Here is a 19,801-nt window from a genome sequence, read left to right as displayed (position 1 = left end):
AACACCGCTGTTACAGCAGGTACATGGGGGGCACTCCTAACCAGCAGTGGCCGGTGCAGGTAAGAGCAGTGGGGCGGGACACTGCAGGGGGAGGTATGTCCACAGACGACAAAGTAGGAGTTATTTATTCATTTAATTTGCCCTATTCCGTCTTCTGCCGACATCCCCCTTGCCCACCCCGCTTTCCTGCACCGGCTGCTGCTGCTCTTAAACCACAATGGAGGCAATGTCTTCAGCTATTAGACATCAAGTAGACAAACAGGAAATACAGGTTGACCTCCTTAATATCCTGGCAGTACACATAGTTGGCATAGACAAGAAAACGTAAGCTCTCAATGAGCTGATTCAGAGAGCCAAAAACCACAACTACACACAGTAATCTCCCTGTCAATATGTAAGATTAAGGAACAATCTCCAGGCTCTCCAATTTATCCTGAACGGCATCCTCCAGGAAATAAGAACACAATCAATAAGACCACAGGAGAGGCTTCGGGTCTTAGAATACGATTTAAGAGAAGCAGTACCCATCACTGATGCACAAGCAATCATGGATATCCCACTTTCAACCACACCTAAAAAACTTCATAAAAGTCCCGTAGACAAGAGCAGCGAAGGCAACTTGGAACTGCAGGAACTGGCAGGGATAATCCAACACATGAGAAACTGGAGGAAGAAGTCGTAGAAATCGCAGTTGAGGAAACCGAAAAGGAAAGGACCGACCATTACCAAAAGGGAAAGGAAAGGGAAAAGAAAACCCACAAGAAATACAATGGGCCCTTTCGTCATTGACTCAAATCTGTACATATTCCTACGAGACCAAAACTATCACATTGAGAACACAGACGACGCCAACAAGGCCGATCTCCTAGAAAGTATGGCACACCTCAGACTCAAGCAGCTTGTCGCCGACCCCCCTCACAGGACACACGCTTGACCCCACCTTCTCAGCCAGCGACAGAGTTAAATACACCCACACCGAGGAACTCACCTAGACTGATCACCATAGCATCCATTTTGTCATCTTGGAACCCCTGTCTTCACTGCCGGCGACACATGGCGCAGCTGGTCTAAGTTATCACAGCAACGATGGACGAACTCCTGCCTTCCCACCACCACCGAAGACACAGTACAAGCAGTAGAAAACTTCACAAACTGGATCACAGCAAGCGCTAATGAAGTCACACCAAGGAAACATATCAACCCCAAGAAACGAACACGACACCCCAACTGGTTCACGGCAGAGCTGAAAATCATGAAACTCAACTCCAGATAGAAGGAAAGAAGATAGCGCTCCAGTAAGACCCTCGAGGATCAAATCAAAGATGCCCTCAACCGATACCACCACCTCCTGAAAAGCATCCAGAAGACCTCCCTAGCCACACCCATAAACAACAGCAAGGAACTCTTCAACATCCCAATTCATTCCAACAGTGGCATACGGGATGAAAATTATGCATGGTGGGGAAATGGAAATGCTCAAACAGCTCCAAACAAAAGCCTACAAAGCAGTATTCTTTACACCAAAATCATCATCCCCAGCTCAAGTTTGCCTTGAATTTGGCTTAACAAAATCAAAAACTAGAAGGAATGAATGCTTTTGTCAAATTATGCTGGAGATTGCGCACCTCCGAGAGATGTTCCTTAGACTACATTGGATGGAAAACAAGGAGCAGCAGAGGAATAAACAAAAACACTCTTGGGCAGAATACTTAGGACAGGCAATAGATCAACTAAGTATCCTAGATGCATGGGCCAGTAACATGGAAAAAGCAGCCTTCTGTTGAGTAATCAAATCTTCAACAAGATATCTGTCTCATTTCAATGATAAGAATCACTTTGCAAAGAGACGGCTTGCTTGGACAGTAATCAATTCATATAAAAGCTTGAGACCCCAGGAGTACGTCAGCCCACTTCTTTTACCAGCCATAAAACATCAGTTCATGCTTTACCGCTTCGGGCACATAGACACCACAGATCTTATTCCAACTTGGAAGGGCCCGTCGTCAAAACCACGTTGTAGCCTATGCGGATACAAACAAGAGTCAATATTACACATCCTTTGCTTATGCTCAAAGGAAAAGGTTACTGAAGCCAACATTTCTGAAACTACACATTCGCACCTGCAGACAAGCCGTAACCACTTGTTTGAGAAAAGCCTCCATCCCCTTAGCTTGCCAGGGAATAACGTTTTTAAAACTGGTATTGAAGTAACTCAATGGCATCGGGACAAAGAACGGTCATGGTTAGCTTGCACTTAAAGAGCTCCCTACACAAAGCACATGCACTTCATAATAAAAAACAAGACATCAGGAGATATACAGTGGCATCAGGATAGAGCACGGACACTGTTAGCGCACATTTTAAGAGCTCCTTGCACAAAGAACATGCACTTTATAACAAGAAAAATGGGATCAAAATAGGTACCCCATAGAGCAAAGAGGCATTCCTCGTTCCAAGTCAAAGGCATAGAGGAGCGGGTTTCCTATGTGCAAACACAAAAACGTATTTATCTCCCCCAGAAACTGTGACAGAAACACTCCTTTGCACAACATGAGGATGGGCCCAAAACGAGCACAACAAGAAACGAGCCACAGATGGCCGTACACGAACAAAATGGGGAGAGGATGGGGTCCGTCGGCTAGACTGACGACTCTGGTGCTGGAAACCAGGGTTCGAGCCTCTGGGTCGCCTCCACATCCTGTGATTCTGGGCAAATCACTTAATCTCCCCGTGCCTGAATGTGTAACGTAACCGGTGCTCATGTAAAGCCTCCAAAACCTTCGGGTCGAGTTTGCGCTATATAAATATGCAACAAAAAAAAAACCTCGCACATAAGTCGTTTAATTGTACAGATTTTTAATATCGGTCATTCCATTTAAAAATGTAAACTGTAAGTTGTATGTGTTTTATTATAGTGATATTTGCTATCGTTGCAAGATTCGCTATTGCTATTAGTTGTATGCAATGTGTTTTATTAACTACGCAAATAAACCTTACTTACTTACATACTCGAGCAATGGGTTCTTGCAAAATGCTTTACCAAGGGTTACGAAGGGCAACAGAGGGAAGACTCTTCGTGGACCACGAGGTGCAACTGCACATTTATGAAAACATCCTATCGTCGTGTTGTCGTCATTTCTGAAAAGAAGTCGCTTGCCTCTACAAATGAAGATACCCTTTCAGCCCTGAATGTAGGAAGAAGAGAAATAACCAAGGAGACTACTGATCGCCAGTTGTCCTCATGCTTAGTGACGCCATTAGGGCTTGCAGAATGGCGATTCAGACTTCTGCTGCCCATGGCGAAGCAAAGTGGGAAAAACAGGTCTCACGGTCCGCAGGCGATCACTCGCTCTATAGAGTGCTATGGGATTCTTTGATCGAGTACACATTGGGAACCACCAAGCCCTAGTTATCCCTTTTCTGAGATGTGCTATAGTCCTCAGACCTGCCACTGTGACTGGATCAAGAAACAATTATTACTACTCCGTTTCCCAGGCGACCACTCTAAATTGTAGGTGCTGACTTGGTATTCTATAGATTAACTGGAAAGGCAAAAAGGTGGTCCCGCTGCGCCGAGGATAGGTACCTTAAGCAGTAAGTTATCCAGGCAAAATAAAACGTGTGTCCCCTTGAGTCTTGAGATGTGCAGAACCATTCACCATCGTTTCAGTCCTTGGGATAGAAAAGAGGCCAAGGGTACCACTTAGTGCAAGGATGGATGCACTTGTGAAGGAGCGCACGCTGCACACGCAGGGACCCTAATAGTGGGCTGCAGTCCATTTGATTAATATTGACGAATGCCGGCAGGCATCTTGGCGCGGGTGTCTGTACTACTGGGGACCACTAAAAGCATGACCAGATCAAGACTTTAGCAGGGAGAAGAGAAAAAACAAGTTTTTAAGTGTTTTCGAAAACTCATCAATAAAACAACTTCATAAGAAATTAACTTGTGTATAAACATTTTCTGATTTTGGGGAGAGTCATTTATAAAGCTACGGAAGTAATGTATATCCGCAGTGGAGCATCCTTTGAGTCCCTCCGAAGAACGCACTAATATCCTTATTTTAATTTCGTGTTATTAAATAGACCTGTCGAGCCAGGCCAGTCCCCCCTGTAACTCAGCAGCACATATTCTCCCTGTCAACCCATCAGCATGAACCCATATGCAACCAACGCCAGGTTAAGTGCTTGTGCGGCCTTCCGTTTGAAGTGCAGCAGCACCTCAGACTTGCTTTCACCCGAGACTGGCCAAGAGAAGAAAGAATTTATGAGCAGAGGATGAGTTGAGGGTGGGTGAAAAAGGACCCAATATCAGAAGCAAAGGCTTTTGAATTACGAGAAAAAGCTGCGACAGTGAACGAGCGAGCGCTCTAAAAAGTCACTGGCTGACTGTCTTCAAGGGCGAGGGTTGATGTGCATAAACCAAGTTACAAGTGAGGGTCAAAAGAAAATGCTGCACAGAATGAATCAAAGACATCCTTGGAGGGGACAGCGTCTTTCTGAGGGGCGGGGGGGCTAAAAAAGGCAGTTCATCAACTAGTAACTTGGTTCTCTGTAAAGCCTGCTCTTCAATCCATGACATACAGAGCGGCCTGTTCTTTATCTTGGGACTGACATCAGCATGGATCCTGTTTCAACCCTGAAACTATGGCTGTAGAAGGGCTCTAGAGGCCTGCCTTGTCTGCGAAAAAGACACCTCAGTGACAAGAATAGTCTTACAAGCGAGAATAGTGAATTTATTGACAGACTTTCATCTAAATCCACTTTCTACAAGACAAAGTACTAGAATAATTGGCAGGAAGAAATAGAGGAATTTTCGGCGATAAATGTATGTTTAGAGAAGAAAATACCCTTGTGAATGAGGCCCTTGCTGTATTAGCCAAGATGTTTAGTAATCTCTGTGAACTGAGCTGCTACATCCTGGCTAAGGCAAGAAACAGACAGGGCCGTGTGGTGACAGAGTCTGGGTGGGGAGCTTACACAAATGACTGAATGATCAAGGTGGGCCACAAGCTTGATAAGTACTTGCAGTCTCACATAAGACTTAAAGGGTTAGAACAGTTAGCAGGAAGTACCATGCTACCCAGGAGACAGATAAAAAAAACCTGCTTCGCTATACAGATATCTAGAAATAAATCATTCTAAACCATCACTGGCACGGATCTGATCTCCGATAGGGTGTACCGGAAGAAGTGGATGGAAAAGGATATCTGTGACCGAGCTGGTGCGCCTCCCATCTCCATGGCACGTCTGGCTGATAGACACCAAAGCCTGTGCTCTTCAGCAATGCGAGCCTTAGAAAATAAGAACACAATCCGCAACAGGGGTCAGCTCCGCATTTTAACCACTGACTGAATGCACGTCTCCGCTGACCTGTGCTCAAATACTGGCACCCAGATCAGAGCGGGTGTTTCTGAGTGCATGAGACTGGGTGTACCGGAGCCTGACTGGCTCTTAACAAAAGAAGTCACCCATAGCCAGGGCCACTAGAATTATGCGGTAGGGGAGAGCCACATTATGTGACAGGATTAACTAAATTATGTGGCATGAAAAGCCAAATTATGTGACATAATGCGACACCATTTGTGACAGTATAAATTAAAAATTTGTCATTTTTACACGTTTAACACTGTCTGAGCAAAGATTTTATTTCCTCCTTAGTATCAGTGTAACATCCATATATGGTAATGAGCAATGGAAAGGTGACCTGTCAACCCTTGCCTTGGGACTTTCACTATGCGACAACAGGTGTTGAAGCAATCTCAGTAACTTTTCATCTGTTTGACCAAGAATTTGTTTTTTGTGGTTAAAATCGGTAGATTATGCAGAAAATGACGGATTATGTGGCAAATGCTGCAAAACCATAATATTGTGAAAAATGCTGCAGCATCGCGTGATTTCAGTGGCCCTGCCTGTAGCTGAAAAGACAACGCTAAAATGGACTGACCAGGGCACAAGTACAGTACTCGACAACAAGATCTTATGCCAGTAACGTGGCTAACAGAAAAGCAAGGGGTAGAGAGAGCTTTGCCTGGATTGTGAAGAAAATGTTTCAGAATAGGACTGAAAACCACACAAAGCACAACCCAAAGTCTAGATGGAGAGTGCATGGAGAAAGTTTGAGGAAAGCAGAGCACCCGCCCACAGTACACACCGAGACAAACCTAACAACGTTAAAGAGGCAGAAACTCTCACGGGAAAACATGCTACCAAAAGGACTCTTGATACTGCCATGGAACACAGTTTTTAAATGCCAGAGTAATCTGCAAATGGAGGTACAATGTTCTTTTTTGTAAGAAGGGAAGAAAGAGACCAGAATGTGGTGAGGCTTTCGCATGTGGAGGGCGACCGCTTGAATCGCAGCAATGCCCCGTCTTGTGCCTTTCCCGAAGGGGGCGAGGGTCTTGTAGCCTGAGAACAATCCCCTGAAGCATGGTTAAGAGGAAAGTACATGTTGGGTAACACTTTACCTAGAACAAGAAAGATCAAATCTGAGTCCAAGAAAATTGGCAAAGACGTAACCAGCTACAAAAGAATTAACACTAAAAAAGGAGCCTTGGTAAAACAGCATTTTTACAAACTCTCAAAACAGCACTGGGATGACTTGGAAGAAAGATTACAAATGATTTACTATGAAACTCAAGGAACACTCCATACAGAATTCACAAGATTGGAGCAGTGCTAGAATGTTATAGTAAAGGTGGTCTGCAAAATATTTAATAATACAAAATATATAAGGTCACAGTAGAAACATTAAACAAATGCTCTTAGCTCGCTTCATGCATGAACTATTTTGTGTTTATGGAAAAAAAACATTTATTAGAACATCTTTCTTCACAAGAAACCTTGCATGCTGACAGGTGAAGGCTCAGGTATGTACCCCGCTGCCACATCCAATCAAGGGGAACAAGAAGCAGCCCCTCTCTGCCCCCTCTGGGCCTAGTCTTTGAACGTTAAACCTGTACAGCTCGGTACCCTCATTGGAGTCTGCAACAGGTTGCAAGACTGTAGTCCAGTCTCCTAGCCACACACAGCTGGAAGTTATTAACCCCTTAACTGCGGCCCCCCCTCCAACGCCCATGCTGAGCCCTTTTATGGAAATTTGGGGTACTTCCTGCTTAGGCATCCGTAACATTTTGTTCACATGAGGTATCCACGCCAAATATAGGTCCTTTTTTTTCCAACACCCAGGGGATTCTAATGGTACCCAGGGTTTGTGGATTCGCCTTGAGGGAACCAAGAAAACAGCCAAAATACAGCTACATTTTGAGTTTTGTGAAAAATTAGGAAAAAAGTGCTCGGGAGAAATGTGTCTTTTTTTCTTTAAAATGTCATCAACAAACGGTTTGCTGTGCTAAAGAACCCATCTTCCCAGCTTTCAGGAACATGGAGAACTGAATCAAAAAACTTTTTTATCACAGTTTTGGCCTTTCTCAAAGAGGTTGCCCATTTTTTCTATTGTTTGTGCTTTCAACCTACTTTCAGTTTGCAGTGCAAACCAGTGTGAAACCCACGGGTGAGTCAGGAAAGGTATATATTTGTGAAAAGTAGACATCATTCTAAATTCAGCAGGGGGTCATATGTGTAGATCCCTTGAGGGTTTTCTCAAAGAAACTAACAGTTGAAATATAGAAATATTGTAAATGAGCAGGAAAAAACAGCCATTTGTGAAAATGTTTTAATCTTTTACGTTTTGTCATGATGGCCGATTTACAAAAGTAATGTACCATTAGGTTTGCTAGACCCTTTTGGTTGTTGAGATATTTAGTGTTTGTAAGTTCTCCAAGAACCCGAGGTACCCAAAGCCAAAAACTGAGTTGCACTGCACAATGGTTTTTCATTGTATTCTAAGTATAGGCCAAGTCATATGGTGAAATAAATAGAGTGAAAAATAGGTATCAAGGTAACCTATGTATTTCTGAAATAAGCACAAGATATGGAACTTAGAAGCAGTGGTTATTCGTAAATCTCTTAATTTGTGGAGCACTCGTACGGGCATATGATTTAGAAGGTATATTTAAAATGCTTTCTTTCTTACACACTGGTTTACATTTGGGTGGCATAAATGCAGCGAAATCCAAATGGTAATAACAAATATCCTACTATTCTATGCTACCACATGTCTTCCAATAATAATGGTACCTCACTTGTGTGGGTAGGCCTAGTGCCTACGCCAGGGAACAACCCGAAATGCAACATAGATACGTCACATTTTTCCACTCAAAACTGACCCATTTTGTGCAAAGTGGGTAGCTGGGGATTTGGGCCCTAGCTTAGCCGGAACCTAAACAAACTCAGCAAACATATTTATTTTTGAAAACGAAACTCCTAGGGAATCCAGGATGGGGTGACTTGTGAGGCTCTCACCATTTTGTTTCACCCAGAATCCCTTGCAAAACTCAAACTTTGACTAAAAAGACACATTTTCCTCACATTACTGTGATAGAACATTCTGGAATCTGTGGGGAGTCACAAACATACTTTCAGTCATCGTTCCCATAGGTCTTTTGATAAACATGGTACCTCACTAGTGTGGGTAGGCCTGGTGCCGGCATCCAGAAATGGCCCAAAAAGCAAAATGGATACATAACATTTTTCAACTCAAAACTGAGTCGTTTTTGCAAAATGGGTAGCTGTGGATTTTGGAACCTAGCTCAACCGGTACTAGGGAAACCTAGCAAACCTGCACATTTGAAAAAACTAGACACCTGGGGGGAATCGAGGGTGGGGTGACTTGTGTGACTCTCACCAGGTTGTTTTACCCATAATCCCTTGAAAACCTCAAACTTTGACTATAAAAATACACATTTAACTCACATTTCTGGGATGGAAAGTTCAGCAGTCTGCAGGTAGCCACAAACTTCCAGCCACCATGCATTCTTCTAAGTCTTCCGATACAAATGGTACCTCACTTGTGTGGCTGGGCCTAGTGCCCGCGACGGGAAACGGGCCAAAAGACAACATGGATCCATCAGATATTTCCACCAAAAGCTGACCCATTTTTGCAAAGTGGGTAGCTGTGGATTTGGGCCATAACTCAAGTGGCACCTAGGGAATCCTAGCAAACGTGCACATTTTTAAAACCTAGACAACTAGGGGAGTGGAGGGTGATGTTCCTTGTGGGGATTCCATGAGTTTTTTTTACCCACAATGCCATTCAAACCTCAAACTTTGCCTGAAATTACACACTTTCCTTACATTTCTGTGATGGAAACATCCGGAATCTGCAAGAATCCACAAAATTCCTACCGCCCAGCATAACTTCACTTGTGCTGATAAAAACACTGCCCCACTTGTGTGGCTGGGCCTAGTGTCCTTGACAGGAATGGATCAAACCAAGGTCAATGGGAGCCTTAGTGTGGGGACTCTTCTTGACCTCCATTTGATCCATTCCTGTCGCGTGCACTAGACCAAACCACACAAGTATCGCATCGCCCCGGTTTTAGCAACAAAACTACTCTGTTGGAGGTCAAAGGCACTAGTAAGCTGGCAGTGGATCAGGGGAAGCAGGTGGATTGATTCTCCTTGATCTATTTGCAGCTTTTGATACTGACTAGTACATTTGCAGCTTTTGATACTGCCTAGTACCCCATCTGCAACTGACTGTGACATCTCTGTGACATCAGAGTTTGTGGCCCTGCATTGGCCTGGGTTCTTTTTCTTTTGGTGAGGCAGAAGTCAATCAGTATTGATGGCTCCATACACTTCGAAACCTAAATTCTTATACTTCAGTGTACCTCATGGTTCGGCATTAATCCCAACACTGTTCAATATATATATGACCCCACTGGCAACCCTTGTAGAATCGTACGACGTAGAAATAGTATCATTTTTTAATATATATATATTTTTATTAAGATTTATCCGACCATGTTAACAATGCACTCATGACAGCATTAACAAAAAGGCAAATACTTTTAAGTCGCAAATAATACACTTAAGGAGACATGCAATACATCTTCATCTATTAAGGATACGGTCCCAGTGAAAACTTGACATGAAGTCACTTCAAACATTGGTCGGATATATACAATTTTAGTTCCCAACTTCAACCCCCAACATTGTGAACTGTAGCCCTCTCCTCCCCCCATCACCCTGGAGTCACACATGAGAAACATCTTCATATATCCTATATCGAAGGGCACTACAGTCCATATCATAGGCTCCTAATATATTCGAGGTCCAGAGGTTGCACCTCATCTACTCTCCCTGTCCTGATCCACCACTGTTATTCCGTGTGTCCTCAGTTGCTTGTGAGGTGGGGTCCTCTGCATTAGACATTTCTGAAATCATACTATACCATGACCTCGCATCATCCTCCAATTTATCGTCATGTCTAACACGCTGCATTCGTATTAACTCCGCTGAGGCCCACTCTCACAGGTCTTTAGCCCAGTTTTCTACCTTGGGGGGCTGTGAGTGCATCCAACTAATCGCAATCCTTCTTTTAGCCAACACAAGGCCCGACTAGGTGAACCGTTGAGTGAGTTTCCTACCCTTGGGGCTGGGAAGAAGTCCCAGCAGTACCTCTCTAATGGAGTGAGACACCGACCATCCCGAGATGCGTTTCAGGCGTTCCAATATCGTCCCTCAGAACAGTTGCAGTGCAGAACAATCCCAAATCATATGCAAGAATTGGGCGTCTGAATGACCACACCTGGGGCAGCTAGCAGGACGGTCCGGGTATATTTTATGCAGTGTGGAGTGAGGTATGTTTGTTGAACAATATTAAATTGGGTGAGCTTGAATCTCACATTGGAAGTAATTAGCTTAACCCACTCATGCACGCTTTTCCATTCTGAATCTGTCAGAGGCACCTCGAGCAGCCCATTCCATCTGGCCTGAACCGGGAGCAGGTCCGCGGCAAGGTCTCCTCGTAGTGCCCTGTATATGTGTGACACCAGTCTACTCCCCCCCAACAAAGATAGAAGGACCTGTAGAGTGGCAACAGTCGGTGGCTCCTCCGGAAACAGTGGCCACAAATCTCGAGCTATCGCCGAGATTTTCGCATATTGGAGGTGTTATATCCTGCCCAAGTCGAACACAGACTCCACCTCCTCCCTAGTGAGGAACCGCTGCCCCATATACAGGTCACCAGTGGCGGATGGTGACATTTGAAAGTGGTGGGGCGTAAACTTTCTGTCGGAGTGCACCGTGGCGAGCGAGCGCAGCGAGCGAGCTCGACCATCTTAGAGGGGGTTCGGGGGGGGGTTTTTCCCCCCGAGAAAATTTTGAAAAAAAAGTGGGTAAAGGGTGCATTTTCAAGCAAATTTGAGAAGCACAGAGACTAGAGCTGCAAACACACATAGAGCCCACTGCAGAGGGTATGTTCTTAGGTGAAGTCCTGCTGAAACTAAAATGCATTAACATTATAATCTCAGTTTCCCCACTTAACAAAGAGAGTCATCCCCAGAAAATGAGTTCCCCATCCTGTTTCTTCATTACATTTTCAGACAAAATTAGGAACATTCATAGACCATCCACACATGCATTAAGCACATTGTAAAAACAAAAAAAAGAATCACGTACAATAAAGCACAAATACACACACACAGTCGCACATACAGACATACATACCATAACACACACTTACAGACATACACAGGCACATCTTGAGACTCAACATAATGAAGAACATGACAAAGAGACAGAGGGAGCAAAAATGTTTTGTGCTGATGGAGAGTTAATGTATTCACATCATGCCAGGAAATGGGAAGGCAAGAAACCAGAACACCAGCCAAATGCTTCGACAAGAACGTTGGCCACAGCAATAACACTAATCGACCTATCAATGATTAAAAGACAACTGCAAACAACAGCAGAACCACCAGACACCGGTGATATGACAGCTCTTAGGAAGGAAACTCCATGACTGTGCAGTCCTGTCTCCAGTTGTCGCACTCATGGGTCGATCTGAGACCGAGGACCGACAGCAAGAAAGCTAAACACGAGATCTCTGCTCAGCTGCAAAATAGAAGGGTCCTGGTCAAGGGCCGGATTCACAATGCCCACACGTCTGAAGTGGGAAGTCTACCCCTGTGGGTCTACTCAGTTATGGCATTCATTATGAACCCTAAAAGAACTCCAGGAATCTAGTTCATTCATAAATTTGCAACACCAATTAAATAGGCAAAAATATACTCGGATGGAATTCCACCAGGGGAGAAATTCCTCAGGAATAAATTAGGCAGATATGTGTATAGGCCACTTTTTAAAATTGTAGATATGGAATATATTTGCCATTCCAAAACACCTCTAACAAATATGGATATGTTCCTGCCTCTCCCATATTGAAATGGTACCTATTCCTACCTTTCGCCAAAGCAGTTTTGCCTGCTTTCCAGGGTGGAAAAGTACCAGCAAACGGTTTGTGAATACCCACAAACCTAGGAAATTGTGAACACCTACTGAAATGTTAGGCCATGCTCCAGAACACCCACACTACTGCTTCTGCAAGTATTAACGCAGAAATTCAACCACACTAACAGCATTTCCGATTCCGATAGTCCGAAGTACAATGCGCAAGAGCAAAATTTCAGCACACCCGATTCTGTGAATCAGAATGTTTAATTTTCTTTCGCAAATTTCTATTTTTGTTCAATAGGAACTCAACTTGCAAAACCTTTTGTGAATCGAGCTATAAAGCGGTTTGACGCCTCATGGACAAAAAAAAAAAAAAAAAAGGACTGTTCGACGAGCTCAGAGATTAATCAAAAACAACTGGTTACAACAGCTGCAATGATACCTTACATGGGCCAGGGCTTGAATTCAAGCCTTTGGCTTCAGTGGGCCTTAGTAAAAAACACGAAGTAACACGTCTACGGATACATGGTCGACATACCTCCACATCAGCTGCATCACAAGCCAATTTTTGTTCCTCATATTAACTTGTTTTTTTATAGCACTTCATACTGCACTCCTGCCATTTCTACTCCTATGCAATTTTATGGTACTCAATTTTGAAGATTAGAAGGCTGCATCAGCCCCATGAATTGTCGCTCACCTCTCTTTACATGAGCACCAGTTATGTTACACACGGACAATTATTTTTTTTTGGCAGGCTCGGGGAGATCAAGTGATTTTCCCAGAAACACAGGATGTTGAGCCAACGCAGAGACTCAAACCTGGTTCCCTAGCTCCAAAGTCAGCAGCTCTAGCTGTAAGGCTACGTCCTCTTCCCCTTTGGTATCGCTGCCGACTGCCAGCGTCTGGTGATGGATGGTGTAGGTGGCACTGCTCTCTTTCTCTTAGATCTCTTCAGCGTATTTACTGCCATCACCCGTGGCAACCTTTGCACTTTTCCTCATGGTTTTACTTCGAGCTCCACATTATTCAATTTCCATATTTGGTCATTGGAAAACCTGGATTCCTCATTTAATCTCAATTTTCCTTAACAACACACATGACCCAATTTCTCCTGAGTTAGTTGACAATCTGGAAATGTTGTCCAGGGGACTTGTTTATGAAAAGGATTCAATCCCTGTTGACTAACGTTATGCCCACTTCGCCGGGCAATTATTAATACTGTCACTGGCTGCCCGCTCTCCTGTCCTTTGCTCATTAATTCTTTCACTGGCTGTTATTCCCCCTTTCCTCTATCCTAATGTTGGCTTGTATGTTAAAACTACAAACCAACAGGTACATGGTACAGCATGAGGTATCTGCATCACAGTGCACCTTTACTGCTAATCACATCTAACAAATTCAAAGAAAATGGAAATGGAAAAGAGGAAATGCATTTTTATTCCAAATACCACATTTCTAAAAATAGCCATCAAGTTTATGAAAGCAATGCAGCATTCTCAGAATGACAATCAATGGCTGCCCCGTGTTTCTATTGGTGAATGCTCTCCTGAGCAGGATGTGTCACCACGCTCCCAGCAGCGTGGTAGCAGTTCCCGCTGGGTTCTGTATACAAACATGGATGTCATTGGCTGTAAACTGCCCCTGGCAGCCATTTTGTTTACAGTAAACACCAGGACCTCTCCATTATTGGTCAGTAAATGTCACATGCGCTAGGCCTGTTTGGAAAACTTCCTCTCTCTGATTGGAAAAAAATAAAACAACTATATTTCCGGATTGAGCATCAGTTTTGCCCTATAATTCTCACCACTATTTTGAGGGAGAGATGAGGACAGGGTTAAATCATAGACAGCAAATCCGCCCTTACAATGCCAATGAAAATTAGAATTTAGCAAGCCCTACTTTAATATTAGTCATTCCTCGATACAGTTCAATGAGTGAATAATGTTTGTATTGTTCGTCTCACAAAGAAGCCAAATAGAATAATAAAGAGATAAAAATAGCACACAAACGTGGTGCCAACGCCGAGAAATAAAAAAAAAGTGCGCGCCTCTTAGCACGTTGCAGTCCTTCTCCAAACATTGCATGAAACCAACCAGCGTTATAATTGCTTCGAGTTGTAGCCAATTAAAGCGTAGGAACCGGACATTTAAAGGACAAAACACGACAACGGCTCCAGGTAAACAAGACACCGTAGCAAGGCTTCTGCCTCGAGGCATTTCAAAGTGCACGCAATGACACCGAACTAGTGGTCACAATAAAAAACGTCACAAGTGCGGCGACAGAATTTAAATGCCCACTTACACTTCAGGGCAAGTACGAAACCAGTGGGGCAAATCTGCGCACTTCTAGCCCCTCCTCTAGGCTTGTTCTACGGACAGGGTATGACAAAAAGGCATTCATTCATATAGTATCGGTCACTGTACACGCATTCATTTATGAATGCACGAAAGGGGGGCTGTTGCGAAACACATGAAGCCACACGTATCTGTCAAAAAACTCTCCCCGACTCCCGGGTGAGCACACGCAGATATAGTTATAAAGTAGTCAAAAACTAAGACGAGTACACACAAAGTAAACACTCTCTTTCAGGCACACCTCCCCAGTGAGCGCCATATGAATGCAATTTCAAGAGAAAGCGATCCACACACTATGTATGATCTACTCCTGTGAAGATTTGTCCACACTTTATAAACAAACTGTTTCTCTCTCACACACACACAAATATCGAGTGTGACATACAGTGACACAACTTGCTTTAAATAGGATACAAAAACAAAAAGGTAACAACTAAATCAAACATCAAGAGAGCCATAGGGCAGAGATTAGAGATTCTGATGTGTAGTTCATAAGACATATATACATATTAAAGGTGATCAAAAACAAAAAGACTAAATCAAGGGCCAATATGTATACTTTAAAAATTACTGATGTTTATTGGTCCATTTGTATTTATTCATTGTCCGTTTAAATGCAAAATGTGCATTGCCTAGTCAGGAGGTGGTAGTGGGACGGGGAGGGAGGAAGGAGGGGGTTAAAAAAAAGTTCACTTACCTGTCGGCTGCCTCCGTCCTCTCCCTGGTTCTCGGCCATCATTCATTCCCTATGAGGGCTCCTTAAACACACTCCGCTCGTGCTGCCAATTCTTACATTACTCGCTTTTCTTCATGTCCAGGCCCGCGTTGGCGCCTCTCTGCGACTGCCCCTTCAAACGGTCCAGAACACCACGTCCCCGTGACGCAACCCGGCCCTCAGCCAATCCTGGCGCTGCAGCAGCGCCACTGATTGGCTGACGGCACAGCCTACTCCTCGCCCGCCGCCTGCCCATTTAGGAGACCGAGGGGCTCCTAATGGGCATGCGCAAGGCAGCAAAAATACAAGTACGCATGACTGGGCACGGAGTAAAAAATTAAGCTCCATGCCCACTCATGCGCACTTGTGCTGCCTTTCCCAAAGGTGTCTGACAATGATGTCAGTCAACATGACACCGGACCGCCCACGGTCCGACGTCATGCTGACTGACATTCACAGAGGGAGGACTCGGGAGCTGCGGTTGCGGACATTCACAGTCACAGAGGAGGGAGCTGCAGCTGCGGGCGCGGCGCGGGCGGGGGGGCTACGCCCCCACGCCCCAATGGACGCACCGCGCCTGACTAGTACTGATGCACAGAGCTTTCTATCACTCAGGCCCTCTGTACCTATCTGACAGACTGACCCCGTACCAACCATCTAGAATGCACCGCTCATTCAGCTTCCTGATGGTGGGGGATCCCATAATTCAGAAGGAGGAAGTAGAGCGGTAGATCCTACTCCTACCTGGCTGCTAGGAACTGGAATGCTTTTCCTCATCATCTTTGCATCACAAAAGATATACTGGCTTTCAAGCGACTTCTTGAGACATGGCTCTTTGGGCTAGCTTTCCAATAACATTGTCAGTAGGTTTGCTCAGTTCTCTAACAGTGCTGGAATACTCAGTGAGTAGCTATTGCGCTCTATAAATCCCTCTGATCGATTGATGCTCATGCTGGGCAGACCCCACCCCTATATTTAAAAAAACCAAAACCATTCCCTGGCTGCAAGTCGGCTTTCTGCCCCCAGGGGGAAAGATCAGGAGTAGTACCTATCAGGACAGTACCTATTCCTATAAAATGAAAAAATCCTGGTGTTTAGAGGGCTTTCTGCCGCCCTGAAAAGGGGAGATTCTCTTCTTTCCAATGATACCTCTCTCATTTGAATCAGTGCTCTGGGTTGAGATATGCCCCCGTGCACTGATTCACTGAAAGTAAAACAAGCCTATTGGTTCATCTTACTTTCACTTTAAAAAAATCAGTGCACCCTGTGCACCGATTGTCACTGAGTAAACAAAAAAACTAAAATTCAGGCTGCTTGGGAAGCTCGGGAGCTTCTCCCGAGCAGTGTGATGTAAAAGAGGACTCCTTCTGGTGCAGAGTACCAAAGCGGCCTTTACATACCTCACCAGTGTCGGCCAATGACAACCCGCACTTAAAATGCTAAAATTCAACAAACAAATATAGATAGATAGATAGATAGATAGATAGATAGATAGATAGATAGATAGATAGATAGATAGATAGATAGATAGATAGATAGATAGATAGATAGGACAGATGCCACAGGGCTCCTAAATGAGGAAGGTGCAACCAAAACACAGGAAATGCTAATGCCGTAAGTATAGCAGAATAAGGCTCTGTGTAGCCGAAACACAGACTTTTATGAATGAAAGGATTTGCAGCACCTCTCGTGAGTTCAACTGAGTTTCTGAAGGTGTAGAAGCTGTATCAATTACATTCACGTTTAATAAAGTTATTTTTGCAAAGTTTAGTCCACACCACTGCTATTTTCCCCAGGTCAAACTGCCAATATTTACTTGGGAAAATGAGGGTTGTATGGATTTACGTGCATCAAACACCAACATTCACGTTATCCCATATTTTGAAGAGCTCAGTTACATTTCACAACATGGAATATTGGATTTTAATAGGTGCGATAATTATCATAACGGTGGCCTGAACGCCTGGAATGGAGGCCTCATTCTTCAGTCCCTAAAAACATTTTAAACTGGATACAAAGCAGAGGTCACAGTTGGCAATCATGAAGGTGGCTTGGATTAACTTTGTACATACATTTTGTGATTTTGTTTTTTAAAGGATAAACACGTAAGTCTGGAACAATAATGTTCTGCCCAGTTAACAAACACAAGGCCGGTACTTACACAACCTCCAGCAAGGATTTCTGCAAACAGTGGAATACTGCCATCTTTCTGGGTGAATTTATCTCTGATAAGATCGTTCACCTGCCAAAAGAACACAGGAGACAGAATGAGCAAAGACACAAGACTTCAAGCTTCAGGTGAAATATATCAGATGCGTTTTATTTGGTTTGTAGCTTTCGGATTAGAAAGAACATTGAGCATTACTGAATTAACTCACCTAGAAAAGCTAAATAAAACGTGCAAGTTAGACATATCTCCAGCAGTAACAATATTAGGCTAAGAACAAATGGTCTGCTCAGAGATTGTTGAGTCATTCCAGGCATGAAGACAAATTATAGGGTGAGGAGGGGGCCAAGACCATCTGCATGGGCTAATTGGGCTCTCAGGGAGACTCCCCAGGGCTTGCGGAACTCTTTAGATCTGGCCCGTAGCCCAGAAGGGCGCTTTGTATTAGACATCACCGCCATGACTATTGTTTTATGTTTGTCTGCATTCAATGATGAAATGTGAAAGCATACTCTGCAAAGCATTAATTCTACAGTGGGCTTAAGGCTGCATTGGCAGGGGAGGGGAGTGGCTGACGGGGTAGAGCTGGGCAGCAGAAATTGAGCAGCAACAAGTCAATAGCTGAGTGAGGAAAATAGAAAATCTCAGAAATGGGACAAGCTGGCCGAAAGGCTGGTGTTTTTGCTAGTTTTCATCTTTCCCCTGCTCCCTTCTTTGTCCCAATACTTACTCTCATAACGAGGCTCTACCTCCCTCAGAAGAGCAACTCATCTACCTTTTGTGTGGACTTAAAAGGATGTCCTAGATGTTCCCTACAACAAAATCTTCCCTGTGATCTCACTGAGGTCACAGATGAAACTCCTTTGGGTGAGACAGTGGGAGCATAAGTACTGGAATGAAGTAAGTGATCCAGCCATGCCACCTCTTACCTATCACCTTTCCTATCCCATGGCATTCTCTCATGAGGATATCCGACACGCCAACGTATAGATTTTTTTCAACATGCATGGAAGGGGGCATGGCCTCATGCAGAGAGCTACCCAAGACACACTCTATCCCTCACCAATCTCCCCCTCCCCATATTCCCCGCTTCAAAAACCAAAGGGTCACTGAGGCTGTCGCCGATGTCCTGGGGTGTTTCCATACCCCTTAGTGAATAACGGCTGCTCAGAGCTACCAAAAACGCATGACACATGTTGGCACCGTGTTTGTTGGCAGGTCTGGGATATACCCAAGTGGCAAGCCATTGCCACAATCCACAGTCCGAAGACAAAAACATACCGCTAGACATCAACAGTGCAACGCCACACCATTCAATGCATCACTGTGGCCAGTGTGAAGAAACATAAAGGCAAATCATACATATTAGCAATGAACGCCACCTCACTCTTCCCCCATCCACATCAACACTGGCAGTTGCTAGAGCAGCGTGAGAAGCGTGTCCAGAAGACATCCTTCCACATAGTGCAGTACATCAGACAGCCTCAAAGGCAAGCCTACCAGGACTCCACTCTGCTCAAAAATCTTGCTAAATGAGATACCTTCATCAGGAACCCAATTCCCCTCAGAAAAGATACACAGGCTCATGTACCACCCTGACGAGCAGGTGACACCATCCACACCATCCCACCCTGCTGATAAGACTAAGAACTGACTGAGTGCACCGGTGGAAGTCAATCATGTAAGAAGGTGGATCTCCTAGCCTTAAGCTTCCTACACGGCTCTCTCTACATCCTGGGCACAGCCTTTGCCCGTGTCCAGCTGCAACTCACCATTTTAGAAAGGAGAGGCTGCTGATATTCACCATCAGCCACATCATCGCCACCTAAACACAACAAGCAATGCTCACATTCTGATTCGAGTGGAGCCCAGAGTGCCTAGTTCGGACAGAAAACAGTCAGCTGAGGGGATTGCAGGAGCTCTTTATGGCACATGCAGGAGCCGGTGAATATTAGGGACATGGGGAAATTAAGGAAAAATGCTTTGAAAGAGATTTGGGGTGGGAGGTCTGCCATATGGAGGTAGTGGCTTCTAATGAGAGCAAGGAATGGAACAATGAAGGGGATCAGGAGAATGTGGTGTCCATTACAAGAGCAGAGTACAGACAGCCAGTCTGAGTGGGGAGAAGGCATGCGACTGGATTTGCTAGATTTTGAGAAAGATCAAATGTCCGACAGATGAAAAAAACTGGCAAAGTTCACGGAAACAGAAACAAATGAAAAAATAAATAGCGCACTACAGTAATCATCATTGGACTTT

General features: G+C 44.4%; 1 protein-coding gene across 1 annotated transcript in view; it reads right to left on the bottom strand.

Moving 5' to 3' along the window:
• SLC25A12 (solute carrier family 25 member 12) overlaps window positions 1-19,801 on the bottom strand; it is a 466,840-nt gene that overhangs the window by 86,641 nt on the left and 360,398 nt on the right. The window contains exon 13 of the mRNA XM_085645302.1: window positions 17,537-17,617. Within this exon, the coding sequence (XP_085501428.1) occupies window positions 17,537-17,617 (81 nt within the window). The remainder of the gene's footprint in view (window positions 1-17,536; window positions 17,618-19,801) is intronic.

Source organism: Triturus cristatus, chromosome 3_1 (genome assembly GCF_964204655.1).
Source record: "Triturus cristatus chromosome 3_1, aTriCri1.1, whole genome shotgun sequence".
Lineage (NCBI taxonomy): Eukaryota > Metazoa > Chordata > Amphibia > Caudata > Salamandridae > Triturus > Triturus cristatus.
The sequence above is the reverse complement of the archived record's forward strand: the minus strand, read 5'-3'. Positions and strand labels throughout refer to the sequence as shown.